This window comes from Pseudophryne corroboree, chromosome 3, assembly GCF_028390025.1.
Source record: "Pseudophryne corroboree isolate aPseCor3 chromosome 3, aPseCor3.hap2, whole genome shotgun sequence".
Taxonomy (NCBI): Eukaryota; Metazoa; Chordata; class Amphibia; order Anura; family Myobatrachidae; genus Pseudophryne; species Pseudophryne corroboree.
Genome location: NC_086446.1, coordinates 6184470 through 6206786, shown reverse-complemented (window position 1 = coordinate 6206786; position 22317 = coordinate 6184470). Strand labels below are relative to the sequence as shown.

At 46.8% G+C, this 22317-nt stretch overlaps 2 protein-coding genes across 4 annotated transcripts in view; both read left to right on the top strand.

The window, feature by feature from the left end:
* The window catches only part of LOC135054512 (zinc finger protein OZF-like), a 55540-nt gene extending 52958 nt beyond the window's left edge, over nucleotides 1-2582 (top strand). The window contains exon 6 of one of the 2 annotated variants that reach the window (XM_063957639.1): nucleotides 1278-2582. In XM_063957639.1, the coding sequence (XP_063813709.1) occupies nucleotides 1278-2143 (866 nt within the window). In that variant the 3' untranslated portion in view covers nucleotides 2144-2582. Of the gene's footprint in view, nucleotides 1-1274 lie in introns of both variants that reach the window. The other variant, XM_063957638.1, reaches the window with a different exon arrangement.
* Nucleotides 2583-21038: 18456 nt separating this feature from the next.
* LOC135054504 (zinc finger protein 567-like) overlaps nucleotides 21039-22317 on the top strand; it is a 33262-nt gene continuing 31983 nt past the window's right edge. For both annotated transcript variants that reach the window (XM_063957624.1, XM_063957623.1), the window contains exon 1: nucleotides 21039-21114. The gene's annotated coding sequence lies outside the window, so the exon portion shown is untranslated. The remainder of the gene's footprint in view (nucleotides 21115-22317) is intronic.

The window sequence follows — 22317 nt, the reverse complement described above, 5'->3', positions numbered from 1 at the left end:
CGCAGGCGCGTCGCACGGGTACAAAGCGGATCATTGCTGTGCGATGGGTTTTACGAAGAATCCATTTGCACAGCCAATCGCAAGGTGATTTGACAGGAAGAAGGCGTTTGTAGGTGGCAACTGACCGTTTTCAGGAAGTGGTTGGGAAAACGCAAGCGTTTGCAGGGCGGGTGTCTGACGTCAATTCCGATCCCGGACAGACAGGCTGATGTGATCGCAGTGGCTGAGTAAGTCCTGGGCAACTCGGAAACTGCACAAGATCTGTTTGTACAGCTCTGATACACAGGTGTTCGCACACTTGTAAAGCAAAAATACACTCCGCTATTTGAGGCAACTATGCAAACGCAGGAATGCAAAAAAAAAAACCCTAGCGAGCGATCAGGTCTGAATTACGCCTTAAGACCTCTCCCCAACTTAGTTGGAAGTGTGATCTTCAGCGTACATTCACTCTAAAACAATGGGAAATTATACATTTCTCCTCTTTTTCCCTGTCCAAATGCACTAATAATGCTGAAATGCACATTAAATTACTAAACAGACTCTATTTTACCCCTTCTAAACTACAGAGGTTTGTCCCGCTACTTCTAAATTCTGTTGGCATATATGTGTCACTTTGAGGGTACTGTCTTCCATGTCTTCTGGGAGTGCCCTGCTCTACGTCCCTTTTGGACTAAAGTATTTCACTTTATTCAGGATGTTCTCGGCCTCACCCTAGCTGAGGATCCCTCATTGGCTACACTGGTATCCTAATGCTGTCCCTAAATCCTCTCGATATGTTCTAGGCCACAACTTGGTGTCCGCAAGAGCTACCATTGCCCAGCATTGGAAATCTCCTTCTCCTCCACCTTTTGAGAAAGTTGTATCCAAGACCCACTTTCATTTTGAAATGGAGACTAAGGGAGGCAGCGTACTCTTCTGCTCCATCTTCCCCTATTATGCAGTGGTTACTGTGGCATGTTTACGTTATGGAGGGTGAGGGTTCTCCTGCTAATCCCTCCACCCCATTGAGCCCTCCTTTCGGTTTGAATGAAACCCCAACTGAGGACATTACTTGACCTGTGCGACATAATGTACTTATTGTATTTGCTTGATGCTGTTATATAACCTGTCTCCCCTTTTTCTTTATATTTTTTCTTTTGTTTTCTTGCCCCTTCTCTTCTTTTCTGTATTCCTTGTTTTTTTACGAATACTCTTAACAAAAATGTAATGTTGAAAAAACAAAAACAAAAAACTTCTATTAGCGTTACTTTTTATATTCATATTTTATTTCCCAGCAGGTGGATGTACCCGCTGGAATGTCTCAGAGGAACATCTCCTTTTATTTCCAGATGGTAAAATAAAAGATGTTGACTTCGCCCGAGATTCTCCAAAAGAAACCCCTCTTACCCCAGTTATACATAACTCTGATATTGGTTCGACTGTTGCAATGTTTCCCTCTACGATAGATGGCAAATGTTTTACACAGCCAGATAAGCGCCCATTTCCATGTCCTGAGTGTGGGAAATGTTTTAGCTATAAATCAAACTTACTTATACATCAGAGAACACACACAGGTGAAAAACCATTCCCCTGTTCTGAGTGTGGGAAATGTTTTGCATATAAATCAGTTCTTGCTGCACATGGGAGAAGTCACACAGGGGAGAAACCATTTCCATGTACTGAGTGTGGGAAATCTTTTGCACAAAAATCACATTTAATTATACATCAGAGACTTCACACAGGCGAGACACCATATTCATGTCCTCAGTGTGGGAAAGGTTTTACACACAAAACACATCTTGTTAATCATGAGAGAGGTCACACGGGTGATGCAACATTTTCTTGTTCTGAGTGTGGGAAATGTTTTCCACAGAAATCGGCACTTGTTGTACATCAGAGAAGTCACACAGGGGAGAAACCATTTCCATGTTCTGAGTGTGGGAAATGTTTTGCACAAAAAATAGATCTTGTCAGACATCAGAGAATTCATACAGGGGAGAAACCATTTTCTTGCTTTAAGTGTGGGAAATGGTTTACAAACAAAGCACATCTTGCTAAACATCAGAGAATTCACACAGGTGAGAGGCCATTTTCATGCTCTGAGTGTGGGAAATGTTTTACCCAGAAATCATCTGTTATTGTACATGAGAGGTTACACAGGTGAGAAGCCATTTCCTTGTGCTGAGTGTGGGAATTGTTTTACAAAGAAATTATATCTTGTTACACATCAGAGATATCACACAGGTGAGAAGCCAGTCCTTTGTACTGAGTGTCAGAAATGTTTTACACAGAAATTAGCCATAGTTATAGAACAGATTGCTCACACAAATAAAAGGCAGTTTCCATGTTCTGAGTGTGGGGACTTATTACACAATAGAGAAGTAACACGGGTGCTCCAGTCCTTGTATGTCAGAAATGTATTTTAAACAAATGCTCGTTACCTACAGGAGACATCAAACAGATGCGAAACCATTTCCACACTGTGAGAGTGGGAAATGTGTTACGCAGAATTCCAATATTGTTCACCATCAAAGAAAACTCATTAATAAGAAACCATTTTTTCTCTGACGTCCTAGTGGATGCTGGGAACTCTGAAAGGACCATGGGGAATAGCGGGCTCCGAAGGAGGCTGGGCACTCTAGAAAGATTTATGACTACCTGGTGTGCACTGGCTCCTCCCACTATGACCCTCCTCGAAGCCTCGGTTAGATTTTGTGCCCGGCCGAGGTTGGATGCACACTAGGGGCTCTCCTGAGCTCTTAGAAGAAAGATAGTCTTAGGTTTTTTATTTTCAGTGAGACCTGTTGGCAACAGGCTCACTGCAGCGAGGGACTAAGGGGAGAAGAAGCGAACTCGCCTGCTTGCAGCCGGATTGGGCTTCTTAGGCTACTGGACACCATTAGCTCCAGAGGGATCGACCGCAGGCCCAGCCTTGATGTTCGGTCCCGGAGCCGCGCCGCTGTCCCCCTTACAGAGCCAGAAGCAAGAAGATGGTCCGGAAAATCGGCGGCATGAAGACATCAGTCTTCACCAAGGTAGCACACAGCACTGCAGCTGTGCGCCATTGCTCCTCTCACACTTCACACTCCGGTCACTGAGGGTGCAGGGCGCTGGGGGGGGGGGCGCCCTGAGGCAGCAATAAAAACACCTTGGCTGGCAAAAATACCTCAATATATAGCCCCAGGGGCTATATATATGAGGTAAATACCCCTGCCAGATTCCATAAAAAAAGCGGGAGAATAGGCCGCGGAAAAGGGGCGGAGCTATCTCCCTCAGCACACTGGCGCCATTTTTCCCTCACAGCTCCGCTGGAAGGAAGCTCCCTGGCTCTCCCCTGCAGACTACACTACAGAAAAGGGTAAAAAAGAGAGAGGGGGGGCATTTAATTTGGCGCAGTATATAGTTTATATTGAAAAGCAGCTATAAGGGACATGACTCAGTTAGTCCCTGCCTTATATAGCGCTCTGGTGTGTGCTGGCATACTCTCACTCTGTCCCCCCAAAGGGCTTTTGTGGGTCCTGTCCTCTATTAGAGCATTCCCTGTGTGTGTGTAGGGTGTCGGTACGGCTGTGTCGACATGTTTGATGAGGATAATGAGGTGGAGGCAGAGCAGATGCCTTTAGAAGGGATGTCACCCCCTGGGGGGCAGACACCTGAGTGGATGAGCTTATGGAAAGAAATGAGTGCACGTATAGACTCATTACTTAAGAAATTTGATGACATGCCGACTGTGGGACAGCCGAGTTCTCAGCTCGTGCCTGTCCAGGTGTCTCAAAAGTCATCAGGGGCTCTGAAACGCCCGCTATCTCAGATGGCACAAGTAGATGTCGACACTGATACTGACACCAGTGTCGATGACGATGAGTCAAATTTAATGCCCATTAAGGCCATTCACTGCATGATTGAGGCAATGAAAGAGGTGTTAAATATTTCTGATTTACATCCAGGTACCACAAAAAAGGGTATTATGTTTGGGGAGAAAAAACTACCCGTAGTTTTTCCCCCGTCAGATGAATTAAATGAAGTGTGTGAAGAAGCGTGGGCTTCCCCTGATAAGAAATTGGTATTCCTAAGAAGGTACTAATGGCGTTCCCTTTCCCGCCATAGGATAGGTTACGTTGGGAAACACCTCCTAGGGTGGATAAAGCGCTCACACGTTTGTCTAAAAAGGTGGCACTACCGTCTCAGGATACGGCCGCCCTTAAGGAACCTGCTGATAGAAAGCAGGAGGCGATCCTGAAGTCTGTATATACACACTCAGGCATTATACTTAGACCAGCTATTGCGTCAGCATGGTTGTGCAGTGCTGCCACTGCATGGTCAGATAAACTGTCAGAAAATATTGACACACTAGACAGAGACACGATTCTGCTAACAATTGACCATATCAAAGACTCAGTCTTATATATGAGAGATGCACAGAGGGAAATCTGCCGGCTGGCATCTAAAGTAAGTGCATTGTCCATCTCTGCTAGGAGATGCTTATGGACTCGCCAGTGGACTGGAGATGCAGATTCCAAAAGGCACATGGAAGTTTTGCCTTATAAGGGGAAGGAATTATTTGGGGATGGTCTCTCCGACATAGTTTCCACAGCAACGTCTGGGAAGTCAGCATTTTTACCCCATGTCCCCTCACAGCCTAAGAAGGCGCCATTTTATCAGGTTCAGTCCTTTCGGACCCAGAAAAACAAGCGTGGAAAAGGAGGGTCTTTTCTGTCTAGAGGCAGAGGTAGGGGAAAAAGGCTGCAACAAACAGCAGGTTCCCAGGAGCAAAGGTCCTCCCCCGCTTCCTCTTCCAAGTCCGCCGCATGACGGTGGGGCTCCACAGGCGGAGCCAGGTACGGTGGGGGCCCGCCTCATGAATTTCAGCGATCAGTGGGCTCGCTCACAGGTGGATCCCTGGATCCTTCAAATAGTATCTCAGGGGTACAAGCTGGAATTCGAGGCGGCTCCACCCCACCGGTTCCTAAAATTTGCCTTGCCGATTGCTCCCTCAGACAGGGAGGCGGTGCTAGCAGCGATTCACAAGCTGTATTCCCAGCAGGTGATAATCAAGGTACCCCTACTTCAACAAGGCCGGGGTTACTATTCCACACTATTTGTGGTGCCGAAACCGGACGGTTCGGTGAGACCCATTTTAAATTTGAAATCCTTGAACACATACATAAAAAAATTCAAGTTCAAGATGGAATCGCTCAGGGCGGTTATTGCAAGCCTGGACGAGGGGGATTACATGGTATCCCTGGACATCAAGGATGCTTACCTGCATGTCCCCATTTACCATCCTCACCAGGAGTACCTCAGATTTGTGGTACAGGATTGCCATTACCAATTCCAGACGCTGCCGTTTGGACTCTCCACGGCACCGAGGGTATTTACCAAGGTTATGGCGGAAATGAGGATACTCCTTCGAAAAAAGGGAGTTTTAATTATCCCGTACTTGGACGATCTCCTAATAAAGGTACGATCCAAGGAACAGTTGTTAGTGGGAGTAGCACTATCTCAGGAAGTGCTGCGCCAGCACGGCTGGATTCTGAATATCCCAAAGTCACAGCTGGTCCCGACGACACGTCTAATGTTCCTGGGAATGATTCTGGACACAGTCCAGAAAAAAGTGTTTCTCCCGGAGGAGAAAGCCAGGGAGTTGTCTTCTCTAGTCAGAGACCTCCTAAAACCAAAACAGGTATCGGTGCATCACTGCACGCGGGTCCTGGGAAAGATGGTAGCTTCTTACGAAGCAATTCCATTCGGCAGGTTCCATGCCAGAATCTTTCAGTGGGACCTGTTGGACAAGTGGTCCGGATCGCATCTTCAGATGCATCGCTTGATAACCCTGTCCCCAAGAACCAGGGTGTCTCTTCTGTGGTGGCTGCAGAGTGCTCATCTTCTGGAGGGCCACAGATTCGGCATACAGGACTGGGTCCTGGTGACCACGGATGCCAGCCTACGAGGCTGGGGGGCAGTCGCAAAGGGAAGAAACTTCCAAGGACTATGGTCGAGTCAGGAGACTGCCCTTCACATAAATATTCTGGAACTAAGGGCCATTTACAATGCCCTAAGTCAAGCAAAATCCCTGCTCCTACACCAGCCGGTGTTGTTCCAGTCAGACAACATCACGGCAGTCGCCCATGTGAATCGACAGGGCGGCACAAGAAGCAGGATGGCAATGGCAGTAGCCACAAGAATTCTCCGATGGGCGGAAAATCATGTACTAGCACTGTCAGCAGTGTTCATCCCGGGAGTGGACAACTGGGAAGCAGACTTTCTCAGCAGGCATAACCTCCACCCGGGAGAGTGGGGACTTCATCCAGAAGTCTTCCAAATGATTGTAAATCAGTGGGGTCGTCAACAGGTGGACATGATGGCGTCCCGCCTAAACAAAAAACTGGAGAGGTATTGCGCCAGGTCAAGAGACCCTCAGGCGATAGCTGTGGACGCTCTAGTGACACCGTGGGTGTACCAGTCAGTTTATGTGTTCCCTCCTCTACCTCTCATACCAAAGGTATTGAGAATAATAAGAAAGCGAGGAGTAAACACAATTCTCGTGGTTCCGGATTGGCCAAGAAGAGCGTGGTACCCGGAACTTCAAGAGATGATCTCAGAGGACCCGTGGTCTCTGCCGCTCAGACAAGACCTGCTACAGCAGGGGCCCTGTCTGTTCCAAGACTTACCGTGGCTGCGTTTGACGGCATGGCGGTTGAACGCCGGATCCTGAAGGAAAAGGGCATTCCGGAGGAAGTAATTCCTACGCTTATTAAAGCTAGGAAAGAGGTTACAGCAAATCATTATCACCGCATATGGCGGAAGTATGTTGCATGGTGTGAGGCCGAAAAGGCCCCAACAGAGGAATTTCAACTAGGTCGATTTCTGCATTTCCTGCAAGCAGGAGTTAATATGGACCTAAAATTGGGCTCCATTAAGGTACAGATCTCTGCTCTGTCGATTTTCTTTCAAAAAGAACTAGCTTCAGTACCTGAAGTTCAGACATTTGTTAAAGGAGTGCTGCATATTCAGCCCCCGTTTGTGCCCCCTGTGGCACCTTGGGATCTCAACGTGGTGTTGAGTTTCTTAAAATCACATTGGTTTGAGCCACTAAAAACCGTGGATCTGAAATATCTCACGTGGAAGGTGGTCATGTTATTGGCCTTGGCTTCTGCCAGGCGAGTATCAGAATTGGCGGCTTTGTCTTGTAAAAGCCCTTATCTGATTTTCCATATGGATAGGGCAGAATTGAGGACTCGTCCCCAGTTTCTCCCTAAGGTGGTGTCAGCGTTTCACCTGAACCAGCCTATTGTGGTGCCTGCGGCTACTAGGGACTTGGAGGACTCCAAGTTGCTAGACGTTGTCAGGGCCCTGAAAATATATGTTTCCAGGACGGCTAGAGTCAGAAAATCTGACTCGCTGTTTATCCTATATGCACCCAACAAGCTGGGTGCTCCTGCTTCTAAGCAGACTATTGCTCGTTGGATTTGTAATACAATTCAGCTTGCACATTCTGTGGCAGGCCTGCCACAGCCAAAATCTGTCAATGCCCATTCCACAAGGAAGGTGGGCTCATCTTGGGCGGCTGCCCGAGGGGTCTCGGCTTTACAACTTTGCCGAGCAGCTACTTGGTCAGGGGCAAACACTTTTGCAAAATTCTACAAATTTGATACCCTGGCTGAGGAGGACCTGGAGTTCTCTCATTCGGTGCTGCAGAGTCATCCGCACTCTCCCGCCCGTTTGGGAGCTTTGGTATAATCCCCATGGTCCTTTCGGAGTTCCCAGCATCCACTAGGACGTCAGAGAAAATAAGAATTTACTCACCGGTAATTCTATTTCTCGTAGTCCGTAGTGGATGCTGGGCGCCCATCCCAAGTGCGGTTTATCTGCAATACTTGTACATAGTTATTGTTAACTAAATCGGGTTATTGTTGAGCCATCTGTTGAGAGGCTCAGTTGTTTCATACTGTTTACTGGGTTTTTATATCACGAGTTATACGGTGTGATTGGTGTGGCTGGTATGAGTCTTACCCGGGATTCAAAATCCTTCCCTATTGTGTCAGCTCTTCCGGGCACAGTATCCTAACTGAGGCTTGGAGGAGGGTCATAGTGGGAGGAGCCAGTGCACACCAGGTAGTCATAAATCTTTCTAGAGTGCCCAGCCTCCTTCGGAGCCCGCTATTCCCCATGGTCCTTTCGGAGTTCCCAGCATCCACTACGGACTACGAGAAATAGAATTACCGGTGAGTAAATTCTTATTATCATTCTGATTGTGTTAAATATACAAAAAGTTTTTTTTAAAAACACAATTTACACAGCTGATACTTTTGTAAGTGGAAAGTATTTTATCTAAGTAACAAATCTCAGTGTAATATTTCTCCTGACACGGGCTCCTCATCGAGCTCTCAACAACTATGTTTTTAAATTGTTGAGATGACCCTGTTTAAACTATTCTTCAAATTGTATCTTTGTGTGTTTGGTATATTTGTGTGTTTGCACGTGGAAAGGAATAGGGGTTCAAAGAAATGGATAAAGGGGGTCATTCCGAGTGGATCGGTCGCTAGCTGTATTTAGCAGCCGTGCAAACGCTATGCCGCCGCCCTCTGGGAGTGTATCTTAGCTTAGCAGAAGTGCGAACAAAAGGATCGCAGAGCGGCTGCAAAATTATTTTGAGCAGTTTCAGAGTAGCTCTAGACCTACTCAGCGCTTGTGATCACTTCACACCATTCAGTTCCTGTTTTGACGTCACAAACACACCCTGCGTTTTTCCAGGCACGTCCGCGTTTTTCCAGGCACGCCCGCGTTTTCACGATCACTCCCTGAAAACGGTCAGTTGACACCCAGAAACGCCCGCTTCATGTCAATCACTCTGCGGTCAGCAGTGCGACTGAAATGCTTCGCTAGACCTTGTGTGAAACTGCATTGGCCGTTGTGAAAGAACGTTGCGCGTGCGCATTGCGCCGCATGTGCAGAAGTGCCACTTTTTTGCCTGAACGCTGCGCTGCGAATGAGAACAGCTAGCGAACAACTCAGAATGACCACCAAAGTCATATATGTACTGTATTGTTCTTCAGCTTAAATCTTTTATCAAGATGCTTCACTAAAATCAAAGGCATAACAGTTACCAGAAATTGTGCTTATAGAGCAATGTTACCCCATGCACATGTACCAGTATTTACCCAAGACGCCTAGCAACCACAGCTACACCCAATCCTCTTTTTCTGGTGTTTTCTTGTCACTATTAATAAAGTACCTGCCCTACGGCTATGATGACCCGTTAGATGTATGTTCTACTTGTATGGGTAAAGAATAAAGGACTTGGATGAACCTAATGACATGCATCACTTATTTCCTCTTATTAATCAGTAGTGTAAGCCGGCACGACATATATGCGTACAACCTTTACCCTATGTACAAAGATGTTTTGCATGTGCTCTTGAGCCTACAGACGGCATGTTCCGGGTGCAGATACAGAGCCAAGTACAATCTGCTTTCACTGCTCCCGTTCCCTCAATGTCTGGTATTAATTATATAATCATGTGATATGTACACTACATCCATGGTATAAATGACTTAAGGGGAGGTATAATTGTATAATTGAACTACCATGCATATGTTATAACTGCAATTTTAAAAAAAGTGTTATTGATTCTCAAGCAGTATGAACAAAGAACCAAACATTGTACCATGGGCCTAATTCCGACCTGATTGCTAGGCTGCGTTATCGTACAGCCTGCGATCAGGTCTAAACTGCGCATGCGTATGCACCGCAATGCGCAGGTCGATCGTACCGGTATAAAATGGAACGCCTCTCAGCGATGGGTTTGTGTGAAGAATCCATTTGCACAGGCGATTGACAGGAAGAGGGTGTTTGTGGGTGGTAATTGACCATTTTCAGGGAGTGGTTGGAAAAACGCAGGTGTGCCTAAGCGTTCGCAGGGAGGGTTCCTGACGTCAATTCAGGTCCCGGACAGGCTGAAGTGATCGCAGCGGCTGAGTAAGTCCTGGGCTGCGCAGAGACTGCACAAAATCTGTTCGTAAAGCTCTGCTACACGTGGGTTCGCACACTTGCACAGCTAAAATTCACTCCCCTATGGGCGGCGACTATGCGAACGCAGGACTGAAAAAAAAAAACCTAGCGAGCGAACAGGTCTGAATTAGGCCCAATGTCATAACAATATAATTATGAAGAGACTTAAATGACACGTAGGTGTCCAGCATAGGTACTAAGCAATTAATACATGCCTAGACCATTAAATACGCTGACCTCCGAGGCAGTTAATTAACAAAAGAGAATTCAAAAACTTAGATTGAGAAAAACACCAGTGCTGTGCGGACTGGGCGATAGGAGGGTCATTGAAAACCTGTCGCAATAAATACCATTATGTGGTTGGAAAGCATTGGAAAAGCAGCCATTGTCCCTGTAAAGGGAGAATAGCTATGTAAATTTCCACAACGTTAACATTTTTGAAAGCCTGGATGCTTTGGCCAAAGAAGTCTCCAACCAGTCCATCCTAAACAAGAAAGTAATTTCTCCTAGAAGAGAGAGGAGACATTTCTGGCTGAATCTCTACCTGCAGTATGGCCCTTTTCGAGGCTGTACTCAGGCCAAGTAGAAGTTTCTGACTCCCAGACGACACCCACTGGCCCTGAGGTACAACCCCCAATATGGCCCATTCCAGGAGTAAAGGGTATAAAAATAACCAAATACTCTAGAGCAATCTGTGTGACACGAATCCAGAAGGTTCTGACTAGGGGGCATAACCATATAAGGTGATAAAGAGCAATATTGACTTCATTATAGCGACAACCCATCGAAAATCCATGATGCTGAGTAATATATGTCCTACGATAAATATTAAAAAATAGCTTCTTAGAAGAGCTTGCTGGGAGTAGAAGCAGCTAGATACGTCATTTGTCAAGTTCGGGAAATCGTGCAACCATTGAGGCAGGCCTGACTGGATTGTGGTCTAGTCTAGGTCATCACGTAAGAAACTGTAATGGAGGGAAATGGCTTTTTACCTAAGCTTGGTCTGGCCAACCTGTGGCTTTCCAGCTGCTGTGAATCTGCAAGTCCCAGTATGCCCTGCTACATTTTTGTTATTAGGGAACAATAAAACTGTCAGGGCATACTGGCATGTGTGGTTTCACAACAGCTGGCGAGCCACAGGTTGGCCAGGCCAAGTCTATGAGATAATCCTAGTAGGTGCCGGCAGTTTGATGAATTGAAAACTGCAGCTCTGGATGTTACAGTTACGAGAAGTATCTTTCCCTACCTGCTGTGAAGCAGTTTCCCGGCTGGTAGCCTACATTCTCCGTCCTCAGTGCTGTGAAACGCTGCTCCCCGGTGCCGTATAGTAGCTCTGTCCGGTAACTTGAGATAGCTTCTCCGTCCTGATGGCGCAAAAACGTGTGCACACTCCAACGCGTTTCTGGCCGTAGCCCTTTGTCAAGGATGGTGCTGCTGGTCCCAGTATTAGTATTTGAGAAAAACTTTATTGAGACCAGACACAATGTGTCCTCTATCTAAAAATCAATCACACCCTTTAATATTAAAAGGATGTGGTAAGAAGGCCCTGCTCGCAATCTAACAATCTATAGGGAATTAGTCATTGATACACAAGGGTAGGTATTATTCACTGCACAATGGTTCACCAGATTGCAAAGGTTCTTGGTGGGCCGCAGGAGATGGTCACACAGCAATGTTGGCCTGGGGTCAGGAGGATGGGAAAGAGAATAAAGAAAATGTGAGGATATGCGTGGACTGTACAGTGGGGATGCAATTGGATAGGAAAGTTTATGACTTATGTGGACGGTTCTGGAAGTTTTCAGGGAACGCTTGAAGGTTTGGAGACTAGAGAAGAGTCTTATTGTGCGTGGGAGGGCATTTCAGAATGGGTGTAGCCTGAAAAAAGTCCTGCAATCATGAATGGGAGCAAATAATGAGTGTGGATGACATAGATCTTGTGCGGAGAGGTTGGGTTGGGGGATATTTTGAGATAAGCAAAGAGATGTACATTGGTGTAGTTTTGTTAATGGCCTTGTGGGATTAAAAGTAATTTATATTGAATACGGTAGAGTACAATTAACCAATGGAGGGACTGACAGAGTGGATCCACAGATGATGAACATCTAGCGAGAAGATTAGCCTCTAAGCTGCATTCAGAATGGGTCTCTTCTTGGTAAGTCCAGTAAGAAGACTATTGCAATAATCAATGTGGGAGATAATGAGAGCATGGATTAGAGTTTTTGCAGTGTCTTATGTAGGTATGGTTGTATTTTGGAGACTGATTGAATGTGGAAAACAAAGGGCAGAGTCAAGGATGACACCTAGGCAGCAAGTTTGTGGGGTAGGATTGATTGTTGAGTTCTCAACAGTGATAGAACTATCAAGTTGGTAACTACAATTGGTAGGTGGAAATATCATTAATTCTAGTTTGGAAATATTAGGTTTGAGGTGGCGAGATCATCCAAGATGAAACAGCAGAGAGGCATTCAGTGACACGGCCCAATACAGATGGTGACAGATCGGGGGAGGATAGGTAGATTTGAGTATCATCCGCATACAGATGATACTGAAATTCCAATGAGCTGAGGAGAGGAGGTAGATTCAGAGAAATGGATTAGATAGGAAAATGGATTAGATAGGTAGGATAGGAACCGAGAGAGGGCTGTGTCTTGAAGACCTAGGGATTGTAGTGTTTGTATGATATGAGAGTGGTCAACAATGTCACACGTAGCAGATAGATCTAGAAGAATAAGTAGTGAGTAATGGCCTTTAGATTTCACAGTGACTAGATCATTCACTACCTTAGTCAGTGCTGTCTCTGTGGAGTGTTGAGAATGAAAGCCTGACTGAAGTGGGTCCAGTAAGTTGTGTGAATTAAAAAAGTGTGTGAGGCGAGTGTAGGCAAGTCTCTCAAGTAGCTTGGAGAGACATGGGAGCTGAGAGATGGGACGGTAGTTTGAGAGTGAGTTAGAGTCAGTATTGTGTTTGTTCAGAATGGGAGTAATCAGTGCATGGTTGAACAGTGAAGGAAAGATACCAGTAGAGAGAGAGATTATAGATGTTAGTTAAGGTAGGGTTGAGCACAGGAGACAGAGATTTACTTGTGAGGGTACAGGATCAAGAGGAGAGGTAGTGGAGTAGCAGGATGAGAAGAGTGATGATACTTCATCTTCATTTGTGGGATCAGGTAGGGAATTTAGCCAGTACACTGACTGAGGACGAGCATACCATTTCATTTCAGATTTGATCAATCTTGTCCTTAAAGTAGGAAACTACTGTACCTTATTATATTGATATGTTTGAAAGTTTCTATCATGTTCACCGTCAGTGTGTTTGTATCTGCTAAAATAAGTAACGGGAAGAGATTGTAACAAGTACAATAATTTAGGAAGAGAAATCATCCTAATCGGACCGGCCGTACCCAAATAGGAGAGCTGAAGAATATGCCACCCATCAGGAACCTGAACCCGGGATGCTAAGACCCTAGAAATATTCAAATGGTACAAAGAAGTGGGATCTTTGGTAATTTGCACTCCCGGGTACGTGAAACTTTTATATATATATATATATATATATATATATATATATATATATATATATATATATATATATATTCAAAGGGAGTCTGAGTTTGCCAACTGGGACGCAAATAGCCTGGCTTTAAGAGTAAAGTCTCTGACCTTTCTAGGTTAATCTGCAGCTGTCGGTCGGGGGTGGTCCTGCTGTTCTGACCGATCAGCAGTGATCAGCAACACTGCAGACACTGGGGGAGGGTGCAGGGAAGCAGAGGGGACGGAAGGTTCCTCTGTGATTGGCGGCTGCAGGAAGGTGATCTTCTGGCAGCCGGCCACTCTGTGTATCTGACTGGCTGCATTGTTTGTGACCAGATCAGATAGCGCACTGCCTGGTGTGGTCACAAAGGATGCGACCATGCCAGGCAAGTGGTTATAAAGTGCTGGCAATCTGTGTTCCTTATGAGCCAGAAACAGATGCTGATGGCTTTGCTAGAAGTCACACCAGCGAGTATTCTATATAGAAAACATGGATTAGTGGCTGTAAGGTATTGGAGGGAATAGAACAGAGACAGCAGCGAACTGCTGAGGTTTCCACTGACCATACTTGCCTACTCTCCCGGAATGGCCCGGGAGGCTCCCGAAAATCAGGTGACCCTTCCGGGCCCCCCGGATGACCAGGCAAGTCTCCTGATTTTTACAGTTCTCCCCTGCCCGGCCACCCACTTAGTGAGTAAAGTGGGCGGTCTGAACAGTCGATGATGCGATTCTTTTTGAATCGCGTCATCATAGCCACGCCCCCTGCAGTATAATACCCGCAATATTGGCATTACAGAGTGGGGTGTCTAGCTTTAATGACGTTCCTCACCAACCACGCCCCTGTACCGCCCCTTTCCCCCCCCCCCTCGTTCTGCCTCCACCCCTTCTGCTCATCATTGCCCTGCCCCGCCCCCTGCTGAGCCAACATGGCTGCTCTCCCTTAGAGAGCAGCCACAAAGTTGGTAAGTATGCCACTGACAGGTCCTTTTGACTTGCAGATATTGAGTGCTCTACAGCACGGATGGTGTAATGGTTAGCATTACTGCCTCACAGCACTGAGGGCATGGGTTCAATTCTCTCCTCCGCTCTATCTGTGTGGAGTTTGTATATTTCCATATGCTTGTGTGGATGTCCTACAGGTTTACTCCCAGACTCCAAAAATATACTGTGTGCGCACATATGGTATGGAATATAGGGCCTAATTCAGACCTGATTGCGACAGCAAACTTTTTCTCTAATGGCCAGAACAATGTGCATGTGCAGAGAGAGTTAGATTTGGGTTGGTTGTGTTCAAACTGAAATCTAAATTGCAGCGTAAAAATAAAGCAGCCGGTATTTACCCTGCACAGAAACAATATAACCCACCCAAATCTCACTGTCTCTGCACATGTTACATCTGCCCCACTTGCAGTGTACATGGTTTTGCCCATTAGAGAAAGATTTTGCTTTTGCGACCAGGTCTGAATTAAGCCCTTAGCTTGTAAGCTCCACTGATGCAGAGAGTGAAGTGAATAGCTAAATATTCTCTGTAAACTTTACAGAATATGTGTGCGCTATATAAATAACTGATAATGATAAATAACGGTGCTGGGCAAGAGGAATGCAAAGAATAAAGCATATATTCATTGGTTAATGGAAGCACGTAATGTCACTTAACCTCATAGGGGTCTATTCAATTGAAGTTGGAATTGCCGTTAAGTCAGAAAGACGTCAGTTTCCGACTTTTTTGGGACGAATCATGATTCAATGGCGTTGCCTTTTTTTCCGACTTGTCAGAAAACACGTGGAACGGCGGATTAGCCGTGGATCCATGTGTTTTGACGGATTAGCGCCCGATTCCGACGGGTTTTTGTCCCGTTTTCGACAATGCTGATCCGACTTCCCAAAATTTAAAAATAACCTGTCGGATCCTCTACGTAGGAGAGGATCCGGCAGGCATTGAATAGACCCGTTATTCTGCAGCAAACAATGCTAACAAAATAAATCCCCGCAAAGTAGGCGTACCATAATGTCCCTATAAATGGGGATGCTCCTGGATCACACAGGTTCTGTGGCTGGCTGACTTTAAGCCTGCTTCTCACCTGGTTTTAATCAGCCACAGAACCTGTGTAATCTATGAGCGTCTCGGTATAAAGGGACAGTACGGTAAGCCTACCACAAAGGGAAATGTAAATATACCCAAATCCTTGGCTCCTACCTTGTCTAGTGTTACAGAAGAAGTGCTATTCCCTGCTCCAGCCTCCATGATACTCCAAGCCGATCAATGCAAGCTAACTTTCCTACAACAGCACAGGTATGTGTGGAAGGGCCTGCAAGTCCTGCACTGATTGGCCGAGTACAGCAGTGGGAGGGCAGACAGCAGCTGCAGGATGTTATCTGGCTCCAATGAGACAATCGAGGAATAGCCAGTGTTACTGAGCCCCCTGAGAATTGTAACTGAGCCCCCACCCGTCAGGAGACCCTCAAGAGGAACCTGCAGAGTGAGGCGTGCATGTGCCATGGGTGCCTGTACAGTGGAGGGCTAGCACCCAGGAATGCCACCAAAATACGGGCGATCTGCAGGGCTGTGCCACTTACCTGAGTACGATGTAAATGACACACACCCATGTACACAGATCTGACGCAATCAGTTACCATTAACGATACCGCTTCCATACCTACTCAGCTGGACGCCAGGAGAGAAGAAGGCAACGAGACCGGACATAAATGCCCAATGGGAACCATTCTGTAGAGCGGTTTTAGAACTGTCCAGGTCAAATCTGATTGGCTGTTGATTATACGGTAATCCCTGAATGACTTCTACTACCAATGGGTGTGATGCGTTGTACGGGCGGACGGGATGCCGGCTGTCAATATCCCGTCAGCGGCCTCCGGCCTCCAGACTGCCGGCAGCGGGACGAGCACTAAGAGTCCTCTTGTGGACACGGTGCACATGGGTGTGGTGGACGCCCAAAAGTGGGAAAAGCCCTGGTGTGTCGGGACTCTGGCTATCGGTATCCTGAACGCCGGGATCCTGACAGTCTTCATTTTAACTACATCCCCTACCAATTCATTCATATAGCAAACTAGTGGAGTGAAAGACGTGCAGAAGGTGATTATAGAGCACTGGTAGTCCCTGGGTTTGTGGACGGACATAGGGGCTTTATTTAACTTCAGCAGCAAAACCGCAAATCAGGTGATTATTGTCAGACTGCGCATGCGCGAAGGCTAAAATGCGATGATTGCGGCAAAAGTGAAATGTAATAGCACTTTGATTGACAGGAAGTGACCGTTTGTGGGTGTTAACAGGGTGTTTCTGGGGAGTTGTTGGAAAAATGCAGGTGGGTCATGGCCATTTTCTGGGCGTGGATCTGATATCGGTTGCAATAGCTAGCACCTAAAAACATGGCGCCCGATGTGATTGCATTCTCATTATTCTGAGTAGTCCAGGGTCATCCGCAACTGTCGATGGTACATGGTTTTGTGATGCAAATTTGCAATAATATCAATGGGCGTCTTCTACAATTCAGGGCGGCTCTTCACGTGAGATTTTCAGTAGTAGCAGTTTTGAGACGATTGCAATTTCTGTCTCGATGGCGACCAACTTGAATTAGGACCATAAGCCGCTGATTTGAGACCGTGTTCAACTGTCGCTTCCAACATGGAAACTGAAACCAATCGAAGAGGTTATGGAAATGGCTGAACATCGTAAGGCTAACACTGAGACAAGAAAGGAAACGGCAGCTAAAAACGCTAACGCAGATTAGCCACAATGATAGTGACAGTAGACGCAGGTATAACCCCAGTGATAGACGTGACACCCCTGCAGATGGATGCAAGTGTAACACCCCCTGGGGTTTGCAGGGTATGTCTAAGTGGTTGAGAGAGGTATCACAGATGTTGGGTGGCTATGTGACTGACACCCCTGAAATGTTCTTCCATATACCTTGTCTTGTAGTACCATGCTCAGAGAGGTAGGGAAGATTGATACAAACCAGAAGTGAGTCAGCAATTCCAACAGGAAGTCTTTTATTAATCTGCAACGAACTCTGGATTTGGTATGGATAGTTAATTAAAGAACGTTGCTTGGGGTAGCAAATCACAAAAAAAAATTGGCATACAAGTCATACAGGAATATGCCATGTTCCTCCAGTTCACACCACAAAAAGCCATCCAATTTGCAAAAGACAAGTTATTAGAATCATGAAGAATAATAATTAGAATCAGTATGAGAAACAATTGGAATCACAAAATTAAAATAAATCATTGGAATCCAGAAAATCAAATCAGACACTGTGCATTCCATTCTATAATGTTATCATAAGAATAATACGTTTCAGTAATCCTAAATACTGACTTTCAAACTTTCCCTAGCCAAGGTAACGAGTATCTTCACGGGCAATTATCGTTGGAGCTCTTGTTGAGATTTGCTGTGCCACAGCATGTCAATGAGGGAAATGAGCACACTGTTATTGAGGGAATCCTGGGATGGGAAATGTACCTAGCGAAGGAATAACAATGTTTCTTGACCACGGCACTTATGTCACAATAAAAGCGCTTTTGTATGGAACAATCTCAGTCTCTTCAGTTGCAGAGCTTGATTAACACTTTTATAATTAGCTCAGTCCTTCCAGTCATAACTATCTGTCGGTGTTGCACAAACTCATGGCCTAATTCAGACCTGAACACAGCAGCTAAATTGTTCTCTAATGGGCAAATCCATGTGCAGTGCAGGTTATTTTGCTGCTGCAAGCAGGTCTGAATTAGGCCCTCAGTCCTTTAGCACAGATATGTCGCTTATCCTTGCATTTAAACTCTGCTCTGGAGCACAAACATTTCTCTTGAAGTTGTAATAAACTCAGTCCTAGGTTAGCCCTTCTTCTACGGGTCTTGGCTGGTAGAATATATTGCTGCTGGCTGCACCCTTCTTAGTCACTGGCTAGCTTGCAGCACAGATTGTGGAGGCTGAACAGTACACTTGTCTGTGGCTGGCTGTTCGTTTCAAACGGTACTCACTCAGACCCAGGGAATGGAATTTCAAGCTGACTGTTTCCGCTGTCTCAGCTCCTCACTCTCTCAAGATGGCCGCAGTGTCTACGCCCATCACCAGGCCTGGTGGTGGTGTCCACTCCTTCCGGCTGAAGCGTCTCAACACCCGCTCCCCGGCAACACTCCCCGGAAACACCTGCTGCTCTCTCCATTAGCGCCGCTCTCACCGTCCAGCGTGTCTTCAACTTACAGCTCCCGCTCTACTGCGCGTTCCTCCGTCTGCCAGTACATACCACGCTCTCCGCCTTCTTCCCAGCACTCCTCGTTTCTCCAAGTAGCCTCTCGCCAATCAGCTTTCTCTCCTGAGGCCACGTGATCGGACTCAGGGCTGCAGTTAACTCCTCCTGCCCCAACACTTCTGCTGCTGCTGCAGAGCTCTAACAAAGGTTTCTTAAAGGGGCGCACAAACACACACACAGTTCCGGGATGCCCGATACTGTGACACAGAGCATGTTTCAGTTGTGAAGCAGGATATTGCTATTGTAACTGCAATAAGCCTAGACAACCTTTGCAGAACGGCCAAGGACAGACACCCATGAGGTTATGACAGGAGGGAAGAGATGCTCTCAACTCCAGAGGGCGATCTCAATCACCCAGGCTGACTGGACTCAGCATCTACTATTTTCCCTTGTAATGGAGATTTAGCTTGATATAGAAGAAACGCAACACCCTTTGCTGATGGACACAAGCTGCCAGCTCACTCAAACTGGGTGTGTCTCCACTGCCCCTTTCTGGAGAAACTATCACAGTGATTGGGGTAGCAACCACAATGCAAACATGAGACAAGTCCAGTATAAGTTACAGTAGGTCGCTTGACTGGGGAACAACCGCCTGTGTGTACTCCTGATGGCGGTTTCTTGCAGGTACCTGAGGATAGTGAGCTGAGGGATAATTTACTTAGTTCACCAGCCACACTTGTTGCACATATGCAAGGCACTTCTTCAGAATTATATCTCAAAATTCAAAATGTGCTGTTCTGCCTCTTCCTGCATACTGCCTGCGTCTGCATCTCCCTGTATCCTTCATCTGCCTGCGTTCTGCATCTGCCTGAGTTCGCATCTTCCTGTATCCTACATCTGCCTCCATCCTGTGTCCTGCCTCTGCCTGCGCCTTTCTGCATCCTGCATCTGCCGCGTTCTGCATCTTCCTGTATCCTGCATCTGCCTGTGACCGGCATCTGCCTGCGTCAGCATCTTCCTGTATCCTGCACCTGCCTGTGACCTCCATCTGCCTGCGTTCTGCATCTGCCTGCATACTACATCAGCCTGCGTCCTGTGTCTACTACTGCCTATGCCGTACATCAGCCTGTGTCCGCATCTGCCTGCGTCCTGCATCCGCCTGCATCCTACATCAGCCTGTGTCCGCATCAGCCTGCGTACTGCATCTGCCTGTGTCCGCATTTGCTTGCATCTGTGGCACCTGTATTGCAGTAACGGCGGTATCTGTGCCACCTGTATTACGGTAGCTGCATAGTCTATTATGGTAATACGGGGGTCCGCAACACCTGTATTATAGTAATGGTGGGATCTGCGACACCTGTATTACAGTAAAGGCATAGTCTATTACGGTAAAAGCGGGGTCTGCGATACATGTATAACGGTTAACGACGGGGTCTGCAGCACCTGTATTACGGTAACGTCGGGGTCTGCGCCACCTGTATTATGGCAACGGTAGGATCTGTGGCACCTGTATCAAGGTAACAACCGTGGTCTGCGTCACCTGTATTACTGTAACGGCGGGCTCTGCGCCACCTGTATTACGGTAACGGCGGGGTCTGCGCCACCTGTATTACGGTAACGGCGGGGTCTGCGCCACCTGTATTACGGTAACGGCGGGGTCTGCGCCACCTGTATTACGGTAAAGGCGGGTCTGCGCCACCTGTGTTACGGTACAGGTGGGGACTGCGTCACCTGTATTACTGTAACAGCGGGGTCTGCGCCACCTGTATTACTGTAACGGTGGGGTCTGCGCCACCTGTATTACGGTAACGGCGGGGTCTGCGCCACCTGTATTACAGTAATAGGACAATAGAGTGTCAGCCACCTGTACAGGGATAATGCAGCACCAGAGGCTGCTCCAGCTGCACTATAACAAGGAACCAGAGGCTGCTCCCACTGTACTACAGCAACCAGACACCAGAGTTGCTCAGCAGCCTATGCTCCTGCTGCCTTGAGGGAATGATAGAAGGAAGGCGGAGCTCAAACCAGGGGGAATGGCCGGCGCTCCTGACGTCACTACACGGCCAGGGAACCTATTGCTGCTTCGGCTGCCGGATTGGTCTACAAGAATATGGCCTCCCGCCTCCCGCACTGAGGATCTGTATGGTAAGACTCAAAACAGGGGGCGGAGCTGTGGGCGGGTTATAGGAGGGGAGGGGCAAGACACCAGGAAGCAGCCTTGCCAATCAAACACTACTTTCGGGCTTTGCGTTTCACTTATTCCGGGCTGTGTGTTCCACACTACTTCCGTGATGTGCGTTCCACACTACTTCCGTGATGTGCGTTCCACACACAGGAAGTAAGTTTTCATTCAACGCTGCAGCCTACCAGTGTGCGTCGTGATCAGGTAATGTCGTCTTACTATACAGGGGGAGTAGCCTGTGGTGTCCTGTTATTATTATTATGCAGGGGGAGCAGCCTGTGGTGTCCAGTTATTATTATTATACAGGGGGAGCAGCCTGTGGTGTTTTATTATTATTATTATTATTATGCAGGGGGAGCAGCCTGTGGTGACGGTGTCCTGTTATTATTATTATACAGGGGGAGCAGCCTGTGGTGTCCTGTTATTATTATTATTATTATACAGGGGGAGCAGCCTGTGGCGTCCTGTTATTATTATTATTATTATTATACAGGGGGGATGGCCTGTAGTGTACAACTGATATGTGGTATTATTGTTATGTAGGGGAGAGGGGACCGTACAGTGATATATGAGGGGAATAACACAGCTCCCGGCACACGCTGATATGTGGTATTATTATATAAGGGGGAGGGGACCGTACAGTGATATATGATGGGGAATAATAACACAGTTCCCGGCATACGCTGATATGTGGTATTATTATTATATAGGGGAGAGGTGACCGTACAGTGATATATGAGAGGGAATAACACAGCTCCCGGCACACGCTGATATGTGCTATTATTATTATATAGGGGAGAGGGGACCGTACAGTGATATATGAGGGGGAATAACACAGATCCCGGCACACGCTGATATGTGGTATTATTATTATATAGGGGAGAGGGGACTGTACAGTGATATATGAGGGGAATAACACAGCTCCCGGCACACGCTGATATGTGGTATTATTATTATATAGGGGAGAGGGGACAGTACAGTGATATATGAGGGGGAATAACACAGCTCCCGGCACACGCTGATATGTGGTATTATTATTATATAGGCGAGAGGGGACCGCACAGTGATATATGAGGGGGAATAACACAGCTTCCTGCACACGCTGATATGTGGTATTATTATTATATAGGGGAGGGGGGACCGTGCAGTGATATATGAGGGGGAATAACACAGCTTCCTGCACACGCTGATATGTGGTATTATTATATAGGGGAAAGGGGACCGTACAGTGATATATGAGGGGAATAACACAGCTCCCGGCACACGCTGATATGTGGTGGTATTATTATTATATAGGGGAGAGGGGACCGTACAGTGATATATGAGGGGGAATAACACAGCTCCCGGCACACGCTGATATGTGGTATTATTATATAGGGGAGAGGGGACCGTACAGTGATATGTGGT